Below are 23,346 nucleotides of genomic sequence, written 5' to 3' on the forward strand. Positions count from 1 at the left end.
ACCGTTCTGCTAAACTGTGAAATGAAGCTGTTTGCAAGAGAGCCAACGTGTGTGTGTGTGTGTGTGTGTGTGTGTGTGTGTGTGTGTGTGTGTGTGTGTGTGTGTGTGTGTGTGTGCGTGCGTCTGTCTGTGTGTAGACATACCGTATGTGTTGAAGCTGGAGTCTCATCCCCACACCACCTGCTGGCCAGGCCAGTCGATCTACTTCATGGCTCCCAGCTTCCCTGACAAGCAGCGCTGGGTGGCTGTACTGGAGTCTGTGGTGGCTGGTAGCCGTGGATCTAAAGACAAAGTGGATTCTGATGCTGTAAGTATTGTCTGTGGGGGGGGGGGTTCTGCTTGTGTCAGGCCTAATTGGATTCAAAATTTGAGTTTGTCTTTTGAATGTGTAAAAAAGACACCCCAGTGTCTCCTTTTTACAAGATAAACTCACTTATTATGCACATTTCAAATAGTAACTTTACCCAAGGGTGGCTGTATTGTTGGGTGTGAGAATTAGGTAAAATATATTAAATGCCTCCATTAAACATCAGCAAGTGCCTTCACTTCGTTTTCTCTCCCTCCCTCTTCTTTCTCTCTCTGCATGTTGTCAACATCCATCTTCTATTTTTGTGTTGTCATCGTCTTTGTTGATGTGATTATACTGTGCGTGTGTATTTCAACTCGGTTGTGTGGATCATATTATAGGCAGGTGTTTCTAAAAGACAGAAGAACCTATCCCCTCTGGTTCAGGTACAGTAAGTAGCCGCACGAATGTTGAGCTTCAGTCAACCGACTGACTGAGCATGCAGTAGCTGTTTACATCTACACATACAACACTGATGCTGTTTAGCACAGGTCAACACGCCACTGAGTTACTGAATATGTTCCATTGAAGTAGCCTGTGAAAAACAGCAGCATTCGGTGGTCAAAAACTCACATAAATTATATCATACACTCATAAACCTACATAGTGCATGGGTGTGAATAGGCTCTGCTGTGCGCCTTTGGCCTGGTGTCATATGCTATGTCATGCATGCTTCTGCAAAAGCCATGCACTGCTGTAGCCCCGTTCACTGAAACATGACAGACACATGTACACATTCCTTTAGCAACCTGATTTTAACTTCAGTCTGCAGGCTTCTGCTGTTGGTGGTTGTGTGTTTATTGCACTTTCCCATCCCTCTTACCTTCTGTGATAAATGAAAATAGTCTTACATTTTCTTTAGTCTGGCTTATCGGATGTACAGTGCTGGGATAAAGCCTGACATTAGCCTACCTCCCCTTCCTCTATATATTTAGCAAAGGCACTGTCGCTGCATCTGGGGCATAGCACCGCCCTTGACGGGTGTGATAGGTTTAAAGTAATACAAACAAGCCAGGGCGCTGTGTATCGTGAAGCCAGACCATACTACAGCGCTGTGGAGATGAGTCTGGCAATGCAAGACTACATTTTCTCTAAACTGTATGTCAGCGTTTCCCAAAAACTGTTACCCCTGTCTTGTTAATTGTGTTACCTATTCAAAGATGCATTTTAAAGTTCAATACACTTTTTGCACTTTTTTTGCCTTACGGCAGAATACACTACATGGCCAAAAGTATTTGAACACCCGCCTGAACATTCCACCCATATGTGATTGCTGAACATCACATTCCAAAAACTCCAAAGAACTATATATTTCCAAAAATGGGCATTGATATGATCCACATTATCTGGGAAGACTTTCAGATTACTGTACATGCAAATTTTATTCATTAATGCTGAAGGATGGATTCACTAATCCAGATACCATAAATCTATTTGTTTGAGTTGGTAAAGGATATCTGGCTGTCATTCCTTGCTTGGTCACCTTTTCTTGCTCTAAAGCAACTGATTTGTAGAAGATCTGCCTAACCTGCCCTCTCCATCTGCTCCATGTCTCTCTCTTTTTCTGCTTCTTGTCTTAATAGAAACTTCTGGGCAATTCTCTGCTGAAGCTGGAGGGTGATGACCGTTTGGACATCAACTGCACTCTGCCTCTCACTGACCAGGTACAAAGACAGAAATCTGTACCATCAACAGGAACATAATGAAGTTTACTTTTTATATTTTTGCTATTTTTGGCATTTAGTTGACACGCTAATCCAAAGTAACAAAAAAATGTGTTCTTCCAGTTAGATACTCTTTCTGACTGCTTCACCATTTCGCTGCATGTTAAACTTAATCTTATGATCCATCTTATCCTTATCTTTCCCTTAGATCGTGTTGGTTGGCTCTGAGGAGGGTTTGTACGCTCTAAACGTCATAAAGAACTCTTTGACCCACATCCCCGGGCTGACCTCGGTTTTCCAGATCCAGATCCTGAAGGAGCTTGATAAGCTGCTGATGATCACTGGTCAGTACATGGTATTAAATTGAGGTCATTACACTCAATTATAAGTCAGTAATTGTACACACTAAACACTGTAGATGTTTGTAATAACTGATTGTTCTAGACAACTTTTTGATATATTACATGTTTTGAAAATTTGACATAGCGGGTAAATCAAGCTTTTTCTGCCGCCCTAATAAATCTGTAGTATATAGGATCCTATTGTGTTTTAGTCTTATAGAGACGTTTTAGCTGGTTATAAGCATGTGTATAAATGCACTGAAGTAAATAAGAGATTGCTTGTGCGACTGACTGTACGTGGTGTGTTTGTTGTGTCATCTAGGAGAGGAGAGGGCCTTGTGTCTGGTGGAGATTAAGAAGGTGAAACAGTCCTTGTCGCAGTCCCATCTCCCAGCTCAGCCTGACCTCAACCCCTTCATCTTTGAGACAGTCAAGGGATGCCACCTCTTCTCCTCTGGAAAGGTGGGTTAGGTTGTTGTTGTTACTTACACAGAGCAAAATCCTCTTAGTTAGACTGTTATTTAGTCAGAGTTAATGAGCTGAACATCAATAGCAAAGCAGTGTGCTGTCTGATTGCAGATATTTACCACTGCCCTGATTGCTGTGTTCTTCTTTCTTTACAGATTGATAATGGGACCTGTATCTGTGCTGCTATGCCCAATAAGATTACAATTCTGCGACATAATGAAAGCCTGAACAAGTTCTGCATCAGAAAGGTGAGTGGGCCTTGCAGATGGATAGGGAAATTACATTATAATGAAGCAAAGGCAGTGTTTTGTACCAAAGTACATGTATTGCTTCAGGGAGTAATGAGTTTGGGAAGGTGTTGAACTTTTGTTTGTATTTGCAGGAGATTGAGACATCAGAGCCCTGCAGCTGTATCCACTTCACTGGCTACAGCATCATTATCGGCACCAACAAGTTCTATGAGATTGAGATGAAGCAGTATGTGCTGGAAGGTAGGTCACCTGCCATTGTGATTTTTTTTCCCGTGGTAGGCATCAGCACTCAAATCCTGTGTTGATATTACTCTTTTTTTAAATAATATTTTCTGTCAACCAGATGGTGTTCTAAGCTAGTCTACACTAGACACTAGTCTACTTGTGATTCTATCGCTTTGAGTTTTCAACATTAACACCTAAACGAGCTGACTGATATGATTTCTTTGTACAGAGTTCCTGGATAAAAACGACGTGACTCTAGCTTCAGCTGTCTTCGCCGCCTCCTCCCACAGCTTCCCCATCTCCATCATCCAGGTCACCACGGCACCACAGAAAGATGAATACCTGCTCTGTTTCCATGGTTAGATATGTATTCTCTCTCTGTGTGGGCACACATGTACAGTACATTGTGTGTGCATTTGAGCATGTCAACACACCTGCATTTCTTTTAATAGTAGATTATTTTTCTTCTAATTATTATAATTGTTCTTGCAGAGTTTGGTGTGTTTGTGGATGCATACGGCCGCAGGAATAGAAGTGAGGATATCAAATGGAGCCGTCTGCCACTCTCATTTGGTGAGTCAGAATTTCACTTCACTTCACCTTTTTTTCTTTAATGGTCAATGTATTATGTGCAATATGAGTTCAAGTGGATTTTTGGTATTTCAGCCTATAGAGAACCCTACCTGTTTGTGACCTACTTCAACTCTCTGGACGTTATTGAAATTCAGGGACACGCTGCTCTGGGGTAAGACTGCCTTCTGCTGCTTTGTCAGTAACAGTCCATCAGTTAGGGTTTACACTTGTTTAGTTTTTTCCCAGTCGCATCATCATCATCATCATCATCATCATCATCATCATCATCTTGTGGGTCTCTACTTAGTGTCATTGCATATTGTAGTGATTGAATATTTAATTTCCCATGGTTCCCAGGTCTTAGTAAACACATCGACAAGAATCATCCATTTCAGTCAATCAATCAATCAACATTTATTTATATAGCGCTTTACAGCAACCAGCAGGTATCCAAAGTGCTTTACATCAAGGACAAGAATAAAACAACATAACCTACAATAAAAAAGAATAAAACATAGAATACAGTAAAATCAGAAAAGGTTCAATAAAAACAGGAGGAGGAGAGGGAAAATGTCACACCGCTGCTATGTATTAAAACCTGTTCCAAAGTCTTGGGGCGGCAACTGCGATAGCGCGATCACCCCACAGTTTATAGAAATAAAATAAAAAATATTATAATATTTTGAAGGATACAGCGTCTAATGTTCTCATCTCTTTCCAGGCCCCACTCATATGCACACCTGGATATCCCAAATCCACGCTACCTTGGCCCAGCCATCTCCTCTGGGGCCATCTACCTGGCCTCTTCCTACCAGAACAAACTGCGGGTCATTTGCTGCAAGGGCAACCTGGTCCAGAGCCAAGAGGGTGTAGGTGACCTGCAGCGAAATGGCTCCGGACGCAGGTGAGGACACTATTTATTGAACCTGCTTCAGGTCACACTTACTGTCTGTTCTCTCCCATTCTCTTGATTAACTCATCTAGACAATTACACTAATCTCTGTTTTGGGTATTCGTTTGGTGAATTTTTTTTTATTCACAACAATCTTTTAACTTTCTCTTAAAGTCACCGCACATTTTGAGCTGTAACACATTTTCTAAATTAGGTACATGCAGTTCAGTATGTAGTTATTCGGTCTCATGACCAGAGGCTGGATATCTGAAGTTAATTATTGTTTTTGTACTGACCGAAATGTGTCTGTAGCACCTCGTATTGTAAACTCTTGAAAGTTTACATCAGATGTCTGGTCACATTAGTGATCTTATTTTTTTGATTAGGTAGTTCCATACTACTTACCTAAATCAAAACATTGCGAGTTTTAGTTAGTTTTATATAGGCAAGGTTCTTGTTTGGCCGCTTGTGTTTAGATCATTTTTGAGAACTTTGCCTTCTTTTGTTAATGAAAAAAATGCTTTTCTAGACTAGTTTTTACTTCTCAAAGTATCATTTTGGTATCTGCACCAAAACTTGCGTATTATAGCAACAGTAGTATTTGAACTTCAACCCATACCCATCCCAAGTCATGTGTATGTGAAGGACCAATCTAATTTGGCAAATAAATACATGTAATGCTCAAATACATTCAAATAAATAAATAAATGAATGAATAAATGAACAGACTGCAAAACCCAAAATGCCACCCCAATCTATAACTCTATATTCACACAAAGATGTGTTTTATTTGTTTAATTATTCATGTCTGTTTACCCGAGCATCTTACTTACAGTATTTATTCATTTATTATAGACTAAGAGCATTCCAAGCACACTGCACTCTTTTATTCCATGTACACTGGTGTTGTTGATGATCAGTGGGACTAGCTGGCACTGCTGGGCACAGGTTGGCATCCACAGGTGGTGATGGTTAAATCAATCAATAAATAAATGGCCTTTATGTTTGAGTTGGTTATAAAACAGGAGAGTAACGCCTTCATTTTGCTCTTTACAGGAGGAAGAGTTCATTTTTGATCTGTGGTAAATCCTGAGATATGTCTTTTTAAATTAAAATTGCTTTTTAAAATGCCTCCTGTCAAACGTAGAAAGAAAATTGTTTAATAAAGAGACTGACTTCTGATTGAGACTGGTCTATTACAATTTAAATCTCACTAACAACTGAGCCTTTATTACTCACAGTGCTGACTTTGAAAAGCTTTGCTCTTTAGTTGTTGCTGTTGTTGTCAGCCTCTGACTCTGTTCTCATTTGGAAAACTAAATCATGTAGATGGGTTCAGTCTCTTCAAACCATGAATAGCAATGAACTACAGCTTCTCAAATAAGCTTAATCATCCATCATCCTCACCACAACTGTTGACTTATCTGACAGTGCCATGCAAAGCCCATGACCAGAGACAAAAAATACATTTTTCCTTTGACCAATGCCCCCTGCCCATCTCTGTGCCTCGGTTTCATCCTAACAGCCCTAACAAGCGTGGGCCTCCTTCCTACAATGAGCACATCTCTAAAAGGCTGGCAGCTAATCCGCTAGTTCACGGAGATCCTGGCACGCCTCACCGCTACAGAGAGGCTCGCACAGAGTTTCGACGGGACAAGTCCCCCAGCCGTCCACTGGAGAGAGAGAAGTCTCCAGGCAGGATGCTGGAAAGTCGGATAGTGGGGTCTCCAGGCAGGGCAATGGCTGACCCCCGGTTAGAGCGCTCCCCGGGCAGGGCCATGGCAGACCCTCGAATGGACCGCTCTTCTGGCCGGATGGTGGATGTTCGTAGGGAGAGGTCCCCCGGACGATTCGAAGAGCGCCAGAGGCTTCATACTGGCTCTGGTCGCACGCCCATAACTCCTGTTAACAAGGTTTGTCAATCATTTCTGTTGATGTATAAAGTTGATGCACAACTGTTACTACTCAATTACAATGATGATAGCAAAACTCTATCTTACACACTAACGGCGTGGCTCTAGGGATGGTGAAGTCAGTCGGTCGGTCCACCACTTTGATCCAGACTGCAACAACTATTTACAAAGACATTTATGGTCCCTGGAAGATAGATTCGGATGGCAATCCCCTGACTTTTCATCTAACGCTAACAGCGATTGACATTTTAGTTTTTTAGTGATGTTGTTTGACAATTATTATTATCATAAAATCTGTTTCATATACTTATGGTGTAAAAAGGAAGAATCCAGGCGACTTTGGTGATCGTCGTAGTTTTCCTGTAGCACCACCAGCAGGGTGACATTTCTGGCTTTCAGTCAAATGCGACGCTACCAAGCCACAGCCAAGCGGACCAATCACAGTTGTTGCGGTCTGCGTCGCTGTGACGTGTAGTTACGTTTTTTTGAGAGGTGCACGTCAGGCTACGGCATAGGGTCCGTATCTCCACGTACCTACGCACGTACCCACAGCCTTAAGTCTTAAGTTATATTATTGTATGTTTTTGTTCAGAATTTAAATAAACATATTTCAAGTAAAACAATCTAAATGGTAATCTGTGCATGTATTAACCTGCCTTTATGTTTTTGAATTTATTCTACAGGTATGGGACCAATCATCTGTTTGAGAGACAGCAGAGCCACATACCCGGCATGGAAAGAGAAATGCATCTTTGAAAAGGGAACGGAGGGAGCAGAGAAATAGTGAGAGTGACACCAATTCATGATGAAATACTGCCACACATCAGTTTTGCCTGACGTCTAAGCTGACAAACCCACAGAGGGAAAAAACTGTAGCAGTCAGAACAGAGAGAACATGAGAAATAAATAGATGTCAAATAGAATCAGGTTATATTTTTCTCAATGAACTGACTCGAGTCAATAAAGGTCAACAAAATGCCATATTAAACAACTTTTTGAGCAGGTTTTTTTGCAATGTATTTGAGTGAGCGCTCTGTACTCTGAGAAAGTATTAGTAATTTGATTTGATATCTTCAAAAACAAAATCTGGAAAACAAGTTCTCAACTTTAGACCTGACTCAGTGGGTTTTGCTAGTTTTAGTTAACTCTAGACAGTAGTGACTACGTTAGATGAGCACAGCCGTAGCAACTTTATCTCACAAGTCAATGCCTAAATATTTACAAAATCAGTCACTAGTGAAAATGGCAGAGTCTCACTCAAAATAGTATTAATAGAACTGGATCCTTTCCACGCTCAGCTCTGTCCACAGTAGCCCCAGATCAGGGCAGGAGAGTACTGTACATCTTTTAGCATTTCTGGCTCCAGCCCTGCGCTGACATGTCATCACACAATCATTATCAGCTAATTACAATCATTTTCTGCTAGTCTGTCTTCTGACAAGGCTTCGGTTAGTTAGGGTGGCAGAACTTAGCTGGAGCAAAAACAATTCAAAATAAAATGTAAGTAACTCAACCCTCCCTGCCCTGTAGAACAACACACAGCTCGACATTAAAACTGCACTACCCACGATCCCTAGCAGGACTTTCTAATCCTTCAGAACGCTATCTGACTGTACATAGACAAGACATAATTTTATATATATTGAGAAGGAATTTCAAGGCTGGATAAGCCATGTCTATTTTTGTTAAAGAAAAAAGTGATTACGTGTCCTCTTGAATGTCCAATGAGTATTCTTTTAATATGTCAAAACATCCTTTATCAAGTGAGTGATTGTATCTGGATCCAACTCGTGTATGCACTTCCATCTGTCAAAGGCAAAACCTCAGTGCTGAACTAAATGACGGGGGGGGGGGAGATCATGTTTGAAGCTTACAACATAGTACTTGAGCATTTCTTTTTGTACAATGTCTCTTATATTGTATATAACCCAAAATTGTTCAAGGTGAAGATGTAAATATTTGTTTTTTCCCTGATCCGTAAATGGCATGGATATGTATATCTGAAATGAAACGGAGTGTTGTCTTCTGCTTCTGCCTCATTTGGGTTATATTTTTATTCCACGATTTAAAAACGAAGCACGTGAATAACATATCCGTTCTTTTAACTATTACCTATTTGCACAGTAAATTCATATGAGTATAATTACTCTTCTTTTTCTTTTATCAAGGCACTCTTGGCAAGTTAAACGTTTAAACAGTCCAACAATAAAAAGACACTAAAATCCATCCAGATGTATTTTTTTTTGGGCTATCATTGTCAAAGTGCTTACACTTGACTTAACACTAGGGGATTTTATTTCTATATATATTATAATTTGATCCATGGTCTTGGAACATTTTTGTGCTTTTCAGAAACGTTTATAGGAATATACGCAGATGAGATGCCACACTTTAACTTGCCCAGTGTGTCTGTTAACAGTAGGGCGCTCAATAGGAAGATGTTTCTCCAACTTTCTGGATCCACTATGGTTCTTTTTAGATGTAAAAACTCTTCCTGAATGTACTTGAGCCAAGAACAGAGAACATTCATTCATTGGTCACAAATGTTCAACAAAAAGCTCCCAATGCTACAGATTGCACACGTTTTCCACTGGTCTCTAAAGGCCCTGACGCACCAACCCGATAATCGGCCGTCGGACAGTCTGGCGAGGTCAGTGACTCGAGTCTGTTCAGTGTGTTCTGTGCCGTCGTCCGTCAGAGGGGCCGTCGGCCTTCATTTTGGCCGATTTGACATGTTGAATCGGAGGGCGGGCAGTCAGACTCAATGACCAATCTGATTGGTGGAGTGCTAACCCGGAAACGACGCGCGGGATGACCCATATATGTAAATTAGAAAGAGTTGATTTTAGGGTTGGGGGTCGATTCCATTCGACTCGATATTCCAGATTCTGGTTCAAAAGACTGAAAAGTGCCATTTTTTTTTATTTTTTTCAATGAGGATTTTCCAGTCTTGAAATGGAACTGAATGGGCCCAAAGTCTTGGTTGATTGATTTTTATTTGGACAGTTTTAATTTATAACCTTGGTCTTGTTGGGAGTAGGTGAGGCGAGGTGTTTATTAAAGACTTATTGCCATTTTTCTAATATATTCATGTTGATCATTTTACGTTTAGCTTATCAAATTATGGCTACACATCTCAGCCCACATACAAAATCTGACGAAAATCGTTTAAACTGACCTTTGTCAATCATGAAATGAAAACCGATTCAGCAACTGTATGGCCTATTTCTCGCTTAAATATATGTTTTCAGAAACACGTTTCAGTGAACTATTTTCGTAAAATACGAGATTGTATTCCGAACGAGCCGCCATTATGGTCGGCTGGAGAAGCCAGACCCACGTGACGAGTTCGTCATTTCCGGTTTTCATTTTAGCACCACCTGCTGTTATGGAGACGTATTACATCTCGCGCACGCGCAGAACGTACGCTCAAGTCGGCGTCGCTTCGGTGTGTTCCGAGGCACTTTTTGGACCTCGGGGAGCCGACTGATCAGTCCGACTGCCTTTTCTGCCGACGGTCGGCCGTCAGGTTGGTGTGTCAGAGCCTTAAGGGACTCTAAACAAAAGGGTTTCCCATCCTGTTTTATTTCATTTTCTATATATATTTTTTAATTTGTATTTTTATTCACATGATCATAATGCCGTAACGCTGGATATGATATTGATGTCTGTTAACAAATGTTTTATTAGCGTTCCCTGTAGAGATTTTGTCACAGAATATTAAATATTATAACCATTGTCTTTCAATTCTACTTTGTCTCCTTATGTTGTGCTTGTGTGCTTATGAGGAAGTAATATCCTACAGACAGAACTCCCTCCTAATTCACTCTATGGAATGTGAAGGAAGAGAAAAACCACTCACACTTGAGGCTGCTTGTGAAATGACCATTTGTCCATGTCCATTGTGTTAGAAGAGGTTAGTCTATTTATAGGTGTCTGATCCCAGCGCTCAGCCAATGCGACAGTGGCCTGCCAGTCCAGTCACGGTAGCTGCAGCTCCAATCCGAACTGAGATGAGCTGAAGGGGGGAAACGTTTTCAACAATAGCATCTGCAACAATAACTCTTCTAATTCTGACCTCCTTGTACACACCATGCTGTGAGATGATACCAGTGACATCTGCTGTAAGTTTATCACCAGCATTTTATTTGACAGTGAGTGGATGGAGTGCAGGGAGGATTTGAGCTCCTCTCTTTATATAGATCACACACCCGTGGCCTCACCTCCTCACCCCGGCCCATTCAGCTCATTTTCACAGACTGTCACTTTTCTTGACCTGGGAGCCAGAAGTGATACTGGACGACGTGCTAATGGTGCAATGGCACATTGTAAGAACGTGTTCAGTGTCCGCAGTGTGTCTCACTTGAGTATGTCGCACCTACTGCTGTTGACAACACTGAGCTTAGTTTCACAGTCTTTAGAGCTAACACCAGTGTAGTGTGCAAAGTAGATCGAAGACCTCCTTTGCTGCAGTTCCTTCTTTGGCCTGTATCCTCAATTTCATCTCATTTTCCCTTTTAGGATTGAAAAGAACTGGTGTTTACCCTGTGATAATCTGTTTCACAGACAGAATGGTACAGGTACATTTGCCTTTTTAAAAAGAGGACACATAAATAGTGTACTATGTGTGCTGTGCCATACTGTACTATGAAGCATGTGAGATATGTGACTAAGGATGGCAGTAAACACTGCCCTGACAGGTCAATAAATTACACTTTAGGAGCTGGTGATTTCCACACTCTCTCATCATGTCTTGTATCGAATGAAGACGAGAAATGATTGTTCTGACACACATCAGAATATCAAATTGAAAGTTGATAAATATTTTTTGGTGAAAGTAGGTCAATTCCAACTCAAAATTCCGGTCCTTGGATACAGGCTTTCAAACAGCTCAGGTTTTCAAAACCTTTTGTGGTTCAAAGATCTTTGAAACTTTGAAATCCAGTTCTTCAAATCTTCAAATCTTCAATTTTTGTCATCTATTGGACTGGTAAACAGTTTTCACCTGCATGCTACATACAAAGTACATTTTTATAAGAAAAAAAAATAGGACATCATTTCCTATTTTTCTGCAGTATTTATTCATTAATCCAAGGACCTTTTTGAGAGCACATCTCTTATTGAATGGACAAAACATCCTCTGCAGTCAAGGCAGTTGGTATGAGACGGTACGATGTTTTTTTCATTTCATAAAATGTATAATGTATTTCACTCGTATCAACACCAGTTACATTGCATTGTCTAAGATATGTTTAATGCATCAGCTGGGGGCAGACTAATTTTCAGTGACTACGTAGCCTTAACATTGCCATGGACTTTTGAAAAAATGTTCAGACTGCATTTAATCGCCCAACACAAACCCCACTTTGAATGGCCATAGCAAGTACGCTCTAGTAAGTAGTTCAAAAGTCAAACTGGTCAGCTGGAGGAAAAACTGCCTGATTTCTGCATATTAAGAACTCTTAAATCACTATTCCATCTGTAGTGGCACTCTGGGTCAACCTCTCCTGGCATTTTTTTTAAATCATTTACACAAAGTAAAAAGAAGACTGCAGACTTGATCACTTTCATCGAGGTAATGCCATGCCTTTCTATAGTTTAGGCAGTCAAGACCGCTCTGTGCACAAAGGGAAGTTTAAAGTGATTAAGTGCTTTAACCTTCAGTCTGCTCTTGATATTCTAAACCGGTTATTCAAATCGTCTTTGTCCAATGTGTGTGCCTGTGTTTCTTTTTTTTCCTTTGTTTGCGAGCATGCAATACTGTATGTGCTGTATGAAGCATCATTCACCTGTCACTTCCTAAAGAGGACATAGTTTATAAATATCATCCAGTAGAGCTGAGGGTTGGGGGCTACAAAAGGGCACCTACAATCTCCCCATTGTTCACTGGCATCATTGTTGGTCTGACCTCCCAGCTGTTCAGCCATGGTAAGTCACTCACTGTGTGCGGGATGCTGTTTGATGGTGCAAGGGTAGTTACGGGCTTCAAGGATGCTACTTTTATATTGGACAGATCATCTGTAAATTCTCAACATTAATTTAACATTTTCTGTACTTAACTCAATAATATGAAAAACAGGTTAATTTGAAAACATCTTTGGATGGAAAGTAGCTAACCGTTGCAGAGGTTTCATTTTACTACACATTAAAATGTGTTGCTATGTGCAGGCTACATTAAACATTATTTGGCTAAATGATACATTCAGCTAAATTACAAACAACATAATTTTCAAGGACAAATAATCACATGCAATGTTTATGCTCTTGTGTGATTGACCAAATGCAATTTCCCACCTCTTATAAACACATTCTTCTGTGATTCTTAACCCTAACTGCCATGTAGTGTCTGCCTCATCTCTTTACCTTTCTTTCTGCCAAAAGGCCCCGAAGAAAGCCAAGAAGAGGACAGCAGAGGGAGCCAACTCGAATGTGTTCTCCATGTTTGAGCAGGCTCAGATCCAGGAATTTAAAGAGGTGAAAGCTGCTCGACCTATTTTTTCCCCCCACTGATTTACATTTGGCGGGGAACGACAAGCCCATTGTGGGAATGGCGTATGAACATGCATGTTAGTGTTTCTGTATTAAAAACACACAGCAACACATACAGAGGTTTCTATTTCTTTTTCCCCTCTACATCCTCCTCTGTCTTTCCATTTCCATTGTTCATCATCATTGTAGTATGCCCACCTGTCTATTTCCCTGCCCCTGGCTTGTCAGCAGTGAAGCTTGTGGTATGCTGGTATGACAGTCAGTGGTGCCCAGACATCCAGACTGTGTCATCAGTGATTAGGCTGCAGATAAACTGCTGGGCATGCCCTGGATGCCAGGCTAAACCTCGGTGGGGGGGAGCGCAGGTTATAAATACTTAACAGTGCTCATCTATAGAGATGGCACACAAAATATTCAAGGAAAGAGAGAGAATCGAAAACAGTGTGTGACAGATTGGAATTCTTCTGTCTGAAGAAGTGGGCTGGAAGCATGTGGCTGTAATCTGTTTTTCAAGGCAGAGAGACTCATTTATGTGTACTGTACTTTGACCTGTGCGCTGACCTCAGGCCTTCACTATCATGGACCAGAACAGAGACGGATTCATCGACAAGAACGATCTGAGGGACACTTTTGCTGCTCTAGGTATGTGGACATCCCTCATGTTCAGGCTTACAAAGATACTGTGAGTTGATTTGTTTTTTATTGCAGATAAAAGATCGTAGTCATGAGCTACAATGCAAAAACAGATCCTAGATCAACAACACTCAAGCTCCAAATTTTTCTGAATCGGCTTAATCTGATTGTGTCGTATGTTCATGTTTTGTGCTGTAGGACGTCTCAATGTGAAACAGGAAGAGATTGACGAGATGCTCAAAGAGGCTCCTGGCCCAATCAACTTCACCGTCTTCCTCACCATGTTTGGTGAGAAGCTGAAAGGTAAGGACGGACAGGCTGAAGATGAAAATGTAATTACAAAAACTTAAACCAACAAAAACCTAAGTCATGCAAGTAGAGTATTTATTTGAGTATGTTTCAGGAACTATACTGACTGTTTTAATGTCTTATATTCTCTATATCTAGTATTTATCTAATATAGCCTATATTTAATATCTAGGTGCTGATCCAGAGGAGACCATCCTCAACGCGTTTAAAGTCTTTGACCCTGAGGGGAAAGGTGTGCTGAGGAAGGACTAGTAAGTGACTTGACACACTCTTCACTCCATGTCAATTTGCAATATGCAAATTCATTGCGGAGTGATATGTAAGCTTTTCACTAACAATTTACAAACACGTCTGACTCAGCAGTGGTGTAGTCTACGTGATACGCAAGTAGGCCTATACGCAGTATACCCCACTAAGAAATCTCCAGGATCTCCATATACCCACTTAAAAATGTGCAATGATACGCAACAACATATTTTTGTGACAGAACTTTCACTTACAGGTATTTGTACTCACAAATACGGGGTTGAGTAATGTGACAGCAAACAAAAACTAACTGCAGAACATGCAGATAGACTTTTCTCATCTTTCATCGACCTGCTGAGCGTAGTGTGTGTGTAGCGACCAGGCCCAAATGCTCTGCCTACACTAACGCCAGTATCCTCCATTCACCACACATTTAAGACAAATATAAGTAGCCTATTTTATTTTGTCCTCGTTGCTTTGGGGTCAACTTTTGTGATCCAGGCTTAGGTCCCTGATGTGAAAGCCCCCTTACTGCTTTATATTCCATTATATTTTTGATATATTTTGAATGTCATCTGTGTTTTCCTTCTCATAGGATAAATAAAGCCATTCCCACCATAAATTTGTGCATAAAAGTGTATCAGAATGCAGGATATTAGTCTTTGACGCTCAAAATAATCCTGTGGGAGGACACCCAGACCCCAAAAAGGCCCATTCTGAGCCAGGAAAAAAAAAAATATGGTACAGTATACCCACTACAATACATTAGACTACACCACTGCGTCTGACCGCAATGATTCATCCATTAGGACCTGCACATTTCCTCCTGGTGTGAACAAGGGATCTCATAAAGTGTTGTTTTCTCTTTTTTCCTGTTCAGTGTGACACAGATGCTAACAACACAAGCAGACCGATTCTCCCCTGAAGAGGTACATTGTAGTCCTTTTATCCTAATACTCATTATTATGTCTGATCGCTTTGTGTGTGTGTGGGTGATTCCGCCACGCACAGAAGGATAGACATCATCATGACAATCGTCTGAATTGTCGTCAGAAACATTTTTATAAAAACAAAAATGAACTCAGTGAATCATCATCCCACCTTTTCATGCAGCTATTGTCTTTGTGAAGGGCTAAAGCTCTTATAAAAGTGATGTTAATATCTGTTGTTTTTTTTGGATAGATGGAGCAGATGTTTGCTGCGTTCCCCCCAGATGTGACAGGGAACCTGGACTACAATAATCTGGTTCACATCATTACCCACGGAGAGGAAAAGGACCAGGAGTAAACCTTTTTTGTCAACGTGTTCATCAAATAGAAAGTCCGTCTTTTTCCGCTACGTGACTTGAATCTGGCCCACTGCCTTGAAGGAGATATGGACTGTGGTTTATTTATGCATCTTTATGTTGGCTGCATTGTCTATGCACAATACTCACCCAAGAGCGCAAGAGGATCAAGACAAAATGTTCTCTTCCAGGCCCCAAAAAACGGACAAATGACAGCATCAACATAGTGAGCTCCCTTTCTGCTTTATCCATACGATGTTTCCACATTCACCTGAGACTAATTTGATTATTTTCCGTTGTCATTTTGTACACTCAAAACCACCTGCCTTTCTTTTTCATAGAAAGTATCCATTTGTAAGGTCTGTGCATGTTCGTCTAATAAAAGTTTTCAAAGACAGAAGCCAATTGTCATTCTGATTTCTGAAAAACAAAATTCAAGACAACGGGGGAAAGAGCAGTACAAACGGTACAGAGACAATGCAAAAGAGGTTATATTCCTGTGAGTCATATGTTTATCGGATCATCATATTTGAACACGTGGTCTTTTAATTCCATGTTAGGTAGTGAATGTCTGTACTTGATATTAGTGGTTGATGGTCCACTGAAATCCCCATGAGATCAATCCGAAACGTGTGTGTGGCATTGCTTGTGTGTGTGCCCATGTGTATTTGCGTTCATATGCATGCACAAAGTCATATATGTGTGTATTGTGTGCGCACTTTAAAATGGTTGGCTACTGAAACAGAGGGCTTAAGTGAGACAAAGCCCTGCTGTTATTTTAGTTCTGTGATGATGTGAAGAGGGTAATGCTCTACTGTGGAGTTCAGGCAGCAGGCACACAATAGGATGCCACCAAGTGATCCTTAGCGCCCTCACCAGCCCCACTTGCTAGACTTTGGCAGGTGAAAATCCCTGGTTGTTGGCAGCTGGAGGGTCTGGGGCAGCGGGGGAGCCAGCTTGTCCACCCCAGACCAAAGTTTGCTTTCTAGAGAGGAGAGGAGATATGTAGGGAGTGGTGAGGGATAAGTGCTTGGATTAACTTGGACATTTGAGCTCACATCATGCGCCCTGTTTTAACAGTCTCCAGAAACAGACTGTGGCCATTAAAGGAGGGGAATTATGGCACTGGGGGTAAAAAATAGCACGTTGTACCTGCTACTGAGTGCTGAATGAACCGTTACCATTAAAGCTGCTCTAATCAGAATTTGTTGTATTAACGGTGGATGAAATAACAAAAGTGTAATGTGAAAATGATCATTTGTAGTGACAAACTCACAGAGAATTGTCACCCAAATCTGCTATTCCTTTCAGCTCTGCGAAAGCGTTTTAGCTCTTCGTTTTGGTTTTAAAACCCACAATGTTTCTAGCAGCCAAAAAAAACTCCGATAAACCCACTGTACACTACATGTCCAGCAAAAAACGGCAGACAGACAAAGTTAGCGAATAGCTGGGGAACACAGTGGAGAATTTAGACAGATAGTTCCCTCAGGAGTTGGTGGAGACAAAAACAACACCAAAAAGGTGGCCAGAAACATGGCAAAAAAAAGAAATGCTGACGCTACTGTGTGTGATCTGTTAACTGTTTGCTAACCCATGCAGGAGCATCCGACTGGGGGGGTAAAGGGGACTGAGTATACAGTGCCCTCATGTGAGGAGGGCCCAGAAAGATGCTAAAATTAATAGCTGTGGATGCGGGGAGGGGCCCATAGAGAATGCCTTTGTACAGGTCCCAGAGTTTCGTGGTATGCCCCTGAACCCATTAGCCATAACAACTTTAGCTGCTAATATGCTAAATGTTCTGTTTTCAGCTAGGTGTGGGGTTCCTTTACCCTCAAATGGCTAAATAAAAAAATGAATGCAGCTTTAATATTGATTAATTCACATGTCAGATGCAACGCGGACTGTCTCAATTTGAATTATGCAATTCAAATTGATCTTTTAGCATTAATATAAAAACTCTGCATGGAATTCTGAATGACGAAATTATCGTACTGTATGCTCATAAAGAACCCCCGTATGATGCTGTAATGAGTTTATTGCCACCAGAAGTGTTTAAAAGGCCATTGTACTTCATTGAAAAAAAAAAAGGAAGGATGTGACTGCACCATTTTCTGTCTGATCAGGCAGACTTGATCGAGCGTGAAGAAGACCTGCAGCGCTCTGTTTCCACAACTGCCTCATTTTCTGTAACAAATACACATACAGTTTATGGTGGAACATGTGTATAGAAAAATGGTTCGATACAGTATTGTTAGTTTTGGTCAAGAAGACAGTTAGCTTTTTTGAAATATTATCACACAGTTTCCCTGTAAGGTTAAAGGTGTTTCATACCTGGTAGCAAGTCAGAGTTGGCCAAAAGCATCATCTCAGGAACAAAGTACTCGTCTTCCACGTTGTTGGCCTGGATCAGAATGTTACTAATACTCTCCTCAAGGATACCTGAAGTAGAAAGAAGGCGACAATTGAAATGTTAAAATGTGAAAAAATTTAATTCAGGGCCATGATTAGGGGGTTAAGAGTTCACCTACTGGTGAAGTGTACGATGTTGTCAGAGTTGACGATGACCACTTCTTGCATTATCTTGTCTAAAAGGCCACTGATGGCAGTCGTCAGCTGGTCCAGAGTCCTCTGAACCATAGCACACTGCTTCTCCAGGTAGTCTGACAGACAGCTATACTTCTCCAACTCAGACTACAGCACAGAAAGACACAGGAGGAAAAAAAGAACCAAGGGTATCTAATCTTTTTATAAAGTATAAAACTATTTTAAAATATATCTTGGACAAAGCTTTGTCAATAAGAGGCATTACCAACACTGGGATATACCATATATTAATAGGCAACATTACTTAATCAAAGCCCTTTTATACGATCAAACGATAGAGAAACCGATCCAAGCTGAAGAAACCCAAACAAGGAAGATGTGCCTGTGACATTCTTGTCATTTACTAACTGTATAGTCATACACCAAGTATTAGGCAGACTGTACTGTACACATCAAGTACTGTAAGTAACTTTTTAGTATCAAGTTGTTCCTTGCAAAGTCCAAGTCTTCCTTTGACCTTAGTGTCGATTTACAGGCCAGGCTTTGAAGTTAGGGGACTAAGATACTCTGAGATAATGTGACAGTATACTGTATGTATTATATACAATAGTTGCATGGTCTCAGAAAGGTAGGGTCTGACTGAATCATGTTCTGATCTGTACAAGATCAATTAAATGTTATAATTAATTCTATAAGAATGAAAGAAGATGTCATATTTTTGGATAATTGACTCAGATGCAAAGATATACAAACTAAAGATAACAGAACTGTGTGGCCCAACAGCAGACAGGCAGATTGCATACCATTGCTGTTTTGCATATCATTGCTGTTTGGTAGATTTTCATGGTTTTAGCTAAATCCACATCTCATAAAACCCTTCAAAGTGGATTGGGTAATGTCAAAAATGTTTTTTATCAAGCAATCAAAGCTGAAAAATGTGTTGCTTGGAAACAGCTTGGATCCAAGTTTATTTCTTGTAAGCTGCCCATTATACAATAATTATATGTTATTATAATCCTAGTCAGCTACAGCACTGAAGCACTGTAACAATATTTATACAATTTTTACATTGTTTGAAACTATGAAATGGAAATAGCTACTGCATTATGTGATCCGATAGGTCTGACAGTGGGAATCACCTCTAGATCCTTAAGAAGGCTTTTAATCTGCTCATCATGTCCTTTGTTCTCTTCCTCCAGGAACAGGATATCACTCTGAAAGAGAAACGCATGCGTATAAATATAAAGTACACTAGGTTAAACTGTGTCTGTGAGTATTTGTTAACTGGACATGTGCATGCCTTCATCTTGTCTGTGCAGTTCTTCAACATGTTCCTTCTGTTATGAAGCTCGTTGATGTAGCTGATATGAGCAAAATTCTTCTGTTCATTCTGAATAAACATGTTGCTTATGTGACGCAGGTCTCCTTCTCCGGTGACCTGCACTAGTGTGCTGTGTCCCTGCATGTACATCTCCAGCTTCTTCACTCCATTCTCATATTGCTGCTGTTTCTCTGTAACGGGGATATAAAGATCACAGGCTATTAACAAGTCGGATTATGTCTGAACATGAAATTTAATAGTAATTAAAGATGGAAGCCAAGCCTGTTTAAGCCTTGATTAAGATTAATATCATACTTCTCTTCTTGGAGTCTTCATCTTCTTCCAAAGGAATCATTTCCTGGAACTTTGTCTCCATGAAAGTCTGCCGTTTGGCGTCATGGGCGATGGTAGTCTTCAGCTGCATCCTTCTCTTGGTGAAAGTCACTGTCTCCACCTCGATGCACTCCCTCATCTCCAGCATTCGGATCTCGGCCTCTGACCTGTAGCACAACACAACACAACACAAACACACATCAAATATCAAACGCACCCCCCAAGTTTTCCACATGCACTCAAACACATGAATTACCTCTGGCTGAAAGTGAGGTTAAACCTCTCCCCCAGTTTCTCTGTGATGTTTTGCTGTGCAGCCAACTGTCTGTTGAATTTCTTTTCGATATTGCACCATAAGCCTTTCTGCTGCAGCAGGTGAGCAATGTGTTTGCGGTAATCCATGTTGTTGCACAGCAACTCGTCAAACTTAACGGTGTCCTACAGGAGACGAGGGAAGAATTGGAGTTAAGGCTAAAACCTGGGACTATTCATAGATTTGAGCATTTCAAATTTGCGTAGAAGTCAGTGCATTAGACTGGGATGAGGGACGTTCATTTAAAATTAGGGCTTGTAATAAAGGAATAGTTTGATATTATTTGGCGAGAATATAGGCTACTTATTGTCTTTTCCAAGAGTTAAATTAGAAGATTGATACCACTCTCATATCTGTCTATTAAATATAAGGCTACAACCAGCAGTCTGTTAGAGTAGCTTAGCAACAAGACTGGGAAAATGTGGAAACAGCCTGGCTCAGTCCGAAGATAACACATCCCTCCACTGGCACCTGTAAAGCTAACTAACACGTTTACACATTAGTCTGATTTGCAGTGTTAACATGGAGTTGCTGGACTATTTCTTGGCTGGGTGCAATTACTTCCTGGGGAAATCATAACCCCCTTTCAGTCTCCATGCTAAGCTAAACTAATTGCCTCATTTAAAGGCCAGACGTGAGAGTGGTATCAATCTTCTAATTCATCCAACTCTTGGCAAGATAGCAATGATGTGTGTTTCCCAAAGTTACAAATTATTCCTATAAGGAATTGATTAATTGGAATGGGATTTGAATGAAGCTGACAATGTCGCATGAACGTGTGTATAAAGCTAGTACCTGGTTGAGTTTGTTTTCTAAGACGCGGATGTGTTTCCTGAGGCGGCCGTGTTCCCCTTGTTGTTTCAGGATGCCACCTGGGACTGTTAACATCTCCAGAATCCTGCTCTCTGACACAGTTACCTGGAGCCACACAGGAATAAGACACAATACATACAATGCACTCTGTAACTATACAAACAGTGACAGTAAACCACTGTTGCACTAAATGGGATGGCTCTTGGGGGGAATTATTGGAATTGTTGGGTCTTTGTAAATAGATACAGATAGAGTGTGGTCTAGACCTACTCTATCTGTAAAGTGTCTTGAGATAACTCTTGTTATGATTTGATACTATAAATAAAATTGAATTGAATTGTTGTACCTGATCGAATAACAATAATACAATAGTCTGCTACTACACCGTCTGCTACCACTGGTATTAATACTACTGCACTTCTACTATTACTGTTACTGTGACATCTACTTATATAGCACAACATATATCATATCTCAACACAAACAGAGCTGAAACATACTAAAAACAGTATATGTCTGTCTTGTAGTTTACCTCCTTATCCAGAGAGACCAAATTATCCTTCTGCTGGCTGATGAGCTTCTTATATTGGTCATTTTCCTCCTGCAGGTTGTTGTATTGCTCCTTTAAAATGTCAGTTGCCATTTTTATCTAAAGATATGAAAAGATTCAAGTTAAAGTTAGTAATTCGTTTTTTTATTTTCCACACACAAGTAGTTTGGAAAATAACCGTATAAAGTTTTGACACTAAAATGTCCAAGGATAATGACCTACCTGCCAAATATGGAGTCAAATCCTGATTAAATGGTTGGGAGGAAATCTCGCTTCATCTTTCTGTAGTACTCAAACTGTAGGCTAATGCATTTCTCAGTTTCAAACATAAACATTCCAAAAGAGACTGTGTTTATTTACTGTTGCAGTGCCAGGACCATGTGAGTAATAATATTAATATTATATGTGATAGTACAACAATAATAGTATATCTTTAAATTAATATGATTATGTTGGATCTGAAAGTAAAATTATAGGCACTGAAATAAAACATGCTAAAGTGGACACGTCGTTAGACTCACTGAAACAAATTTAAACAACAATAAAAAACAGCATCAGTAGTGTTGAGTGGTAACTCTCACTGAATCTGAATGTGTATTAGTTTGTACTAGAACTCCCCCTAGCGGGCATTAGGAAAAAATAAAAGATGAAATAAATCAAATGGGCATCCACAACATGTCTTCATGAAAAATAAAATCTACAGGCCTAATAAATATTAAATCTCATGTAATTCCTCAAAAGCAAACCTATAAATCATCATGCAACAAGATAAAAATGATAGCTTCTACATGCATAAAATCTTGTTGAGAGGACATAAAACACATAAAAACCTATTTCAACCCACGATAAGGTCCTTATAATCTCACTGCTGAGCACCATTCACTGTAAATCCCTGTAGGGATATTACACCAATCATTGATCAGGGGAAGCATTTCAAAGTGTGCTGAGGTTGCAATTAACGCTCTCTCGCAGGTTTATGTTAAGATTTAATTCAGTTCTTAAGTGGCATTAAGTCTACATCCACCATTGAGAAATGACAGATGAATTACCTGTGAGAACTGCTGATTTGTGCGGCGTGTGTGTTCAGAGAGACAGGCCGACTTGAGCTGTGATGAAAACAGGTTAGGTTAGGTGTCAGTGCTCCTCATTCGAATACAGTGTTAGTGTAGTATCTGTAGAGTTTTATTTTGGGTGTTGTTGTTTTTACTCTTTTTTATAATTATATTAAAGTGTCACAAAATTGTTGGAAAAGTTCTTCAAGCAAAAGTCCTTTGTCCCTTTCTATTTAAATTCCCGCATTTCAAGGCCAGTTAGCGTTCTGACATCCTTTGAACAGACTATCTTCACAGAGCATACAGTTGGTCATGTCTGCCATGAGGTCAAACTCAGTTATAATACTTGTATGTTTTCAGAGGTTGAGACTGAGTGACTTGATTTGGAGTCATCTCAAATATAGCATGAAGCTGTGAATGGTCTTCAAAGGCAGTTGTGTCTAAATTTACTCTTGGCCCTTCAGCATTTTTCCTTCTCATATCCCAAATATATCCTCACTTTTCTGGAAGTTCTTCTTTTACAAAAAGCCCCAGAATCTCTTTAGCTGTGTGCAATGTAAGTGATATTATTAGATTGTTGTGTAATTACACTTTATAACCTCAGTATTAACAAAAACATGTTTTATGATTGAAATTATTGTGTTGATTTCATTAACCGTCAGAGCATCCGTTGTATCACTGTTATCAGCTTCCTGTTTATGTTATTCTGGGCCATCTGTTATCCCTGACTTCTGTCACCAGGCAACCTCTAAACCAAAGGCAGGCAGTGATTGGTTAATTAAGCA

At 40.3% G+C, this 23,346-nt stretch overlaps 3 protein-coding genes across 3 annotated transcripts in view; 2 read left to right on the forward strand and 1 right to left on the reverse strand.

Moving 5' to 3' along the window:
- Positions 1-9,595, forward strand: part of cita (citron rho-interacting serine/threonine kinase a) — a 43,811-nt gene extending 34,216 nt beyond the window's left edge. Inside the window, exons 37-48 of the mRNA XM_078248036.1 lie at positions 138-307; positions 1,930-2,010; positions 2,219-2,354; positions 2,674-2,813; positions 2,975-3,067; positions 3,202-3,310; positions 3,525-3,653; positions 3,788-3,868; positions 3,962-4,040; positions 4,590-4,772; positions 6,286-6,673; positions 7,357-9,595. Coding sequence (XP_078104162.1) covers positions 138-307; positions 1,930-2,010; positions 2,219-2,354; positions 2,674-2,813; positions 2,975-3,067; positions 3,202-3,310; positions 3,525-3,653; positions 3,788-3,868; positions 3,962-4,040; positions 4,590-4,772; positions 6,286-6,673; positions 7,357-7,380 — 1,613 coding nt within the window. The 3' untranslated portion in view covers positions 7,381-9,595. The remainder of the gene's footprint in view (positions 1-137; positions 308-1,929; positions 2,011-2,218; positions 2,355-2,673; positions 2,814-2,974; positions 3,068-3,201; positions 3,311-3,524; positions 3,654-3,787; positions 3,869-3,961; positions 4,041-4,589; positions 4,773-6,285; positions 6,674-7,356) is intronic.
- Positions 9,596-13,111: 3,516 nt separating this feature from the next.
- On the forward strand, positions 13,112-15,955 carry myl2a (myosin, light chain 2a, regulatory, cardiac, slow). The gene is made up of 6 exons (XM_078247398.1): positions 13,112-13,147; positions 13,729-13,804; positions 13,994-14,098; positions 14,277-14,355; positions 15,231-15,279; positions 15,533-15,955. The coding sequence occupies exons 1-6, from the start codon at positions 13,112-13,114 to the stop codon at positions 15,635-15,637; spliced, it is 450 nt and encodes a 149-aa protein (XP_078103524.1). The 3' UTR covers positions 15,638-15,955.
- Positions 15,956-17,754: 1,799 nt separating this feature from the next.
- Positions 17,755-21,602, reverse strand: LOC144516375 (coiled-coil domain-containing protein 63-like). Its single transcript, XM_078247602.1, has 9 exons — positions 21,492-21,602; positions 20,942-21,064; positions 20,090-20,271; positions 19,816-20,000; positions 19,480-19,691; positions 19,319-19,393; positions 18,164-18,326; positions 17,967-18,074; positions 17,755-17,819 (listed from the first exon to the last, which is right to left on the reverse strand). The coding sequence occupies exons 1-9, from the start codon at positions 21,600-21,602 to the stop codon at positions 17,755-17,757; spliced, it is 1,224 nt and encodes a 407-aa protein (XP_078103728.1).
- Positions 21,603-23,346: the final 1,744 nt, after the last annotated feature.

The sequence above is a fragment of the Sander vitreus genome, chromosome 4 (assembly GCF_031162955.1).
Source record: "Sander vitreus isolate 19-12246 chromosome 4, sanVit1, whole genome shotgun sequence".
NCBI lineage: Eukaryota > Metazoa > Chordata > Actinopteri > Perciformes > Percidae > Sander > Sander vitreus.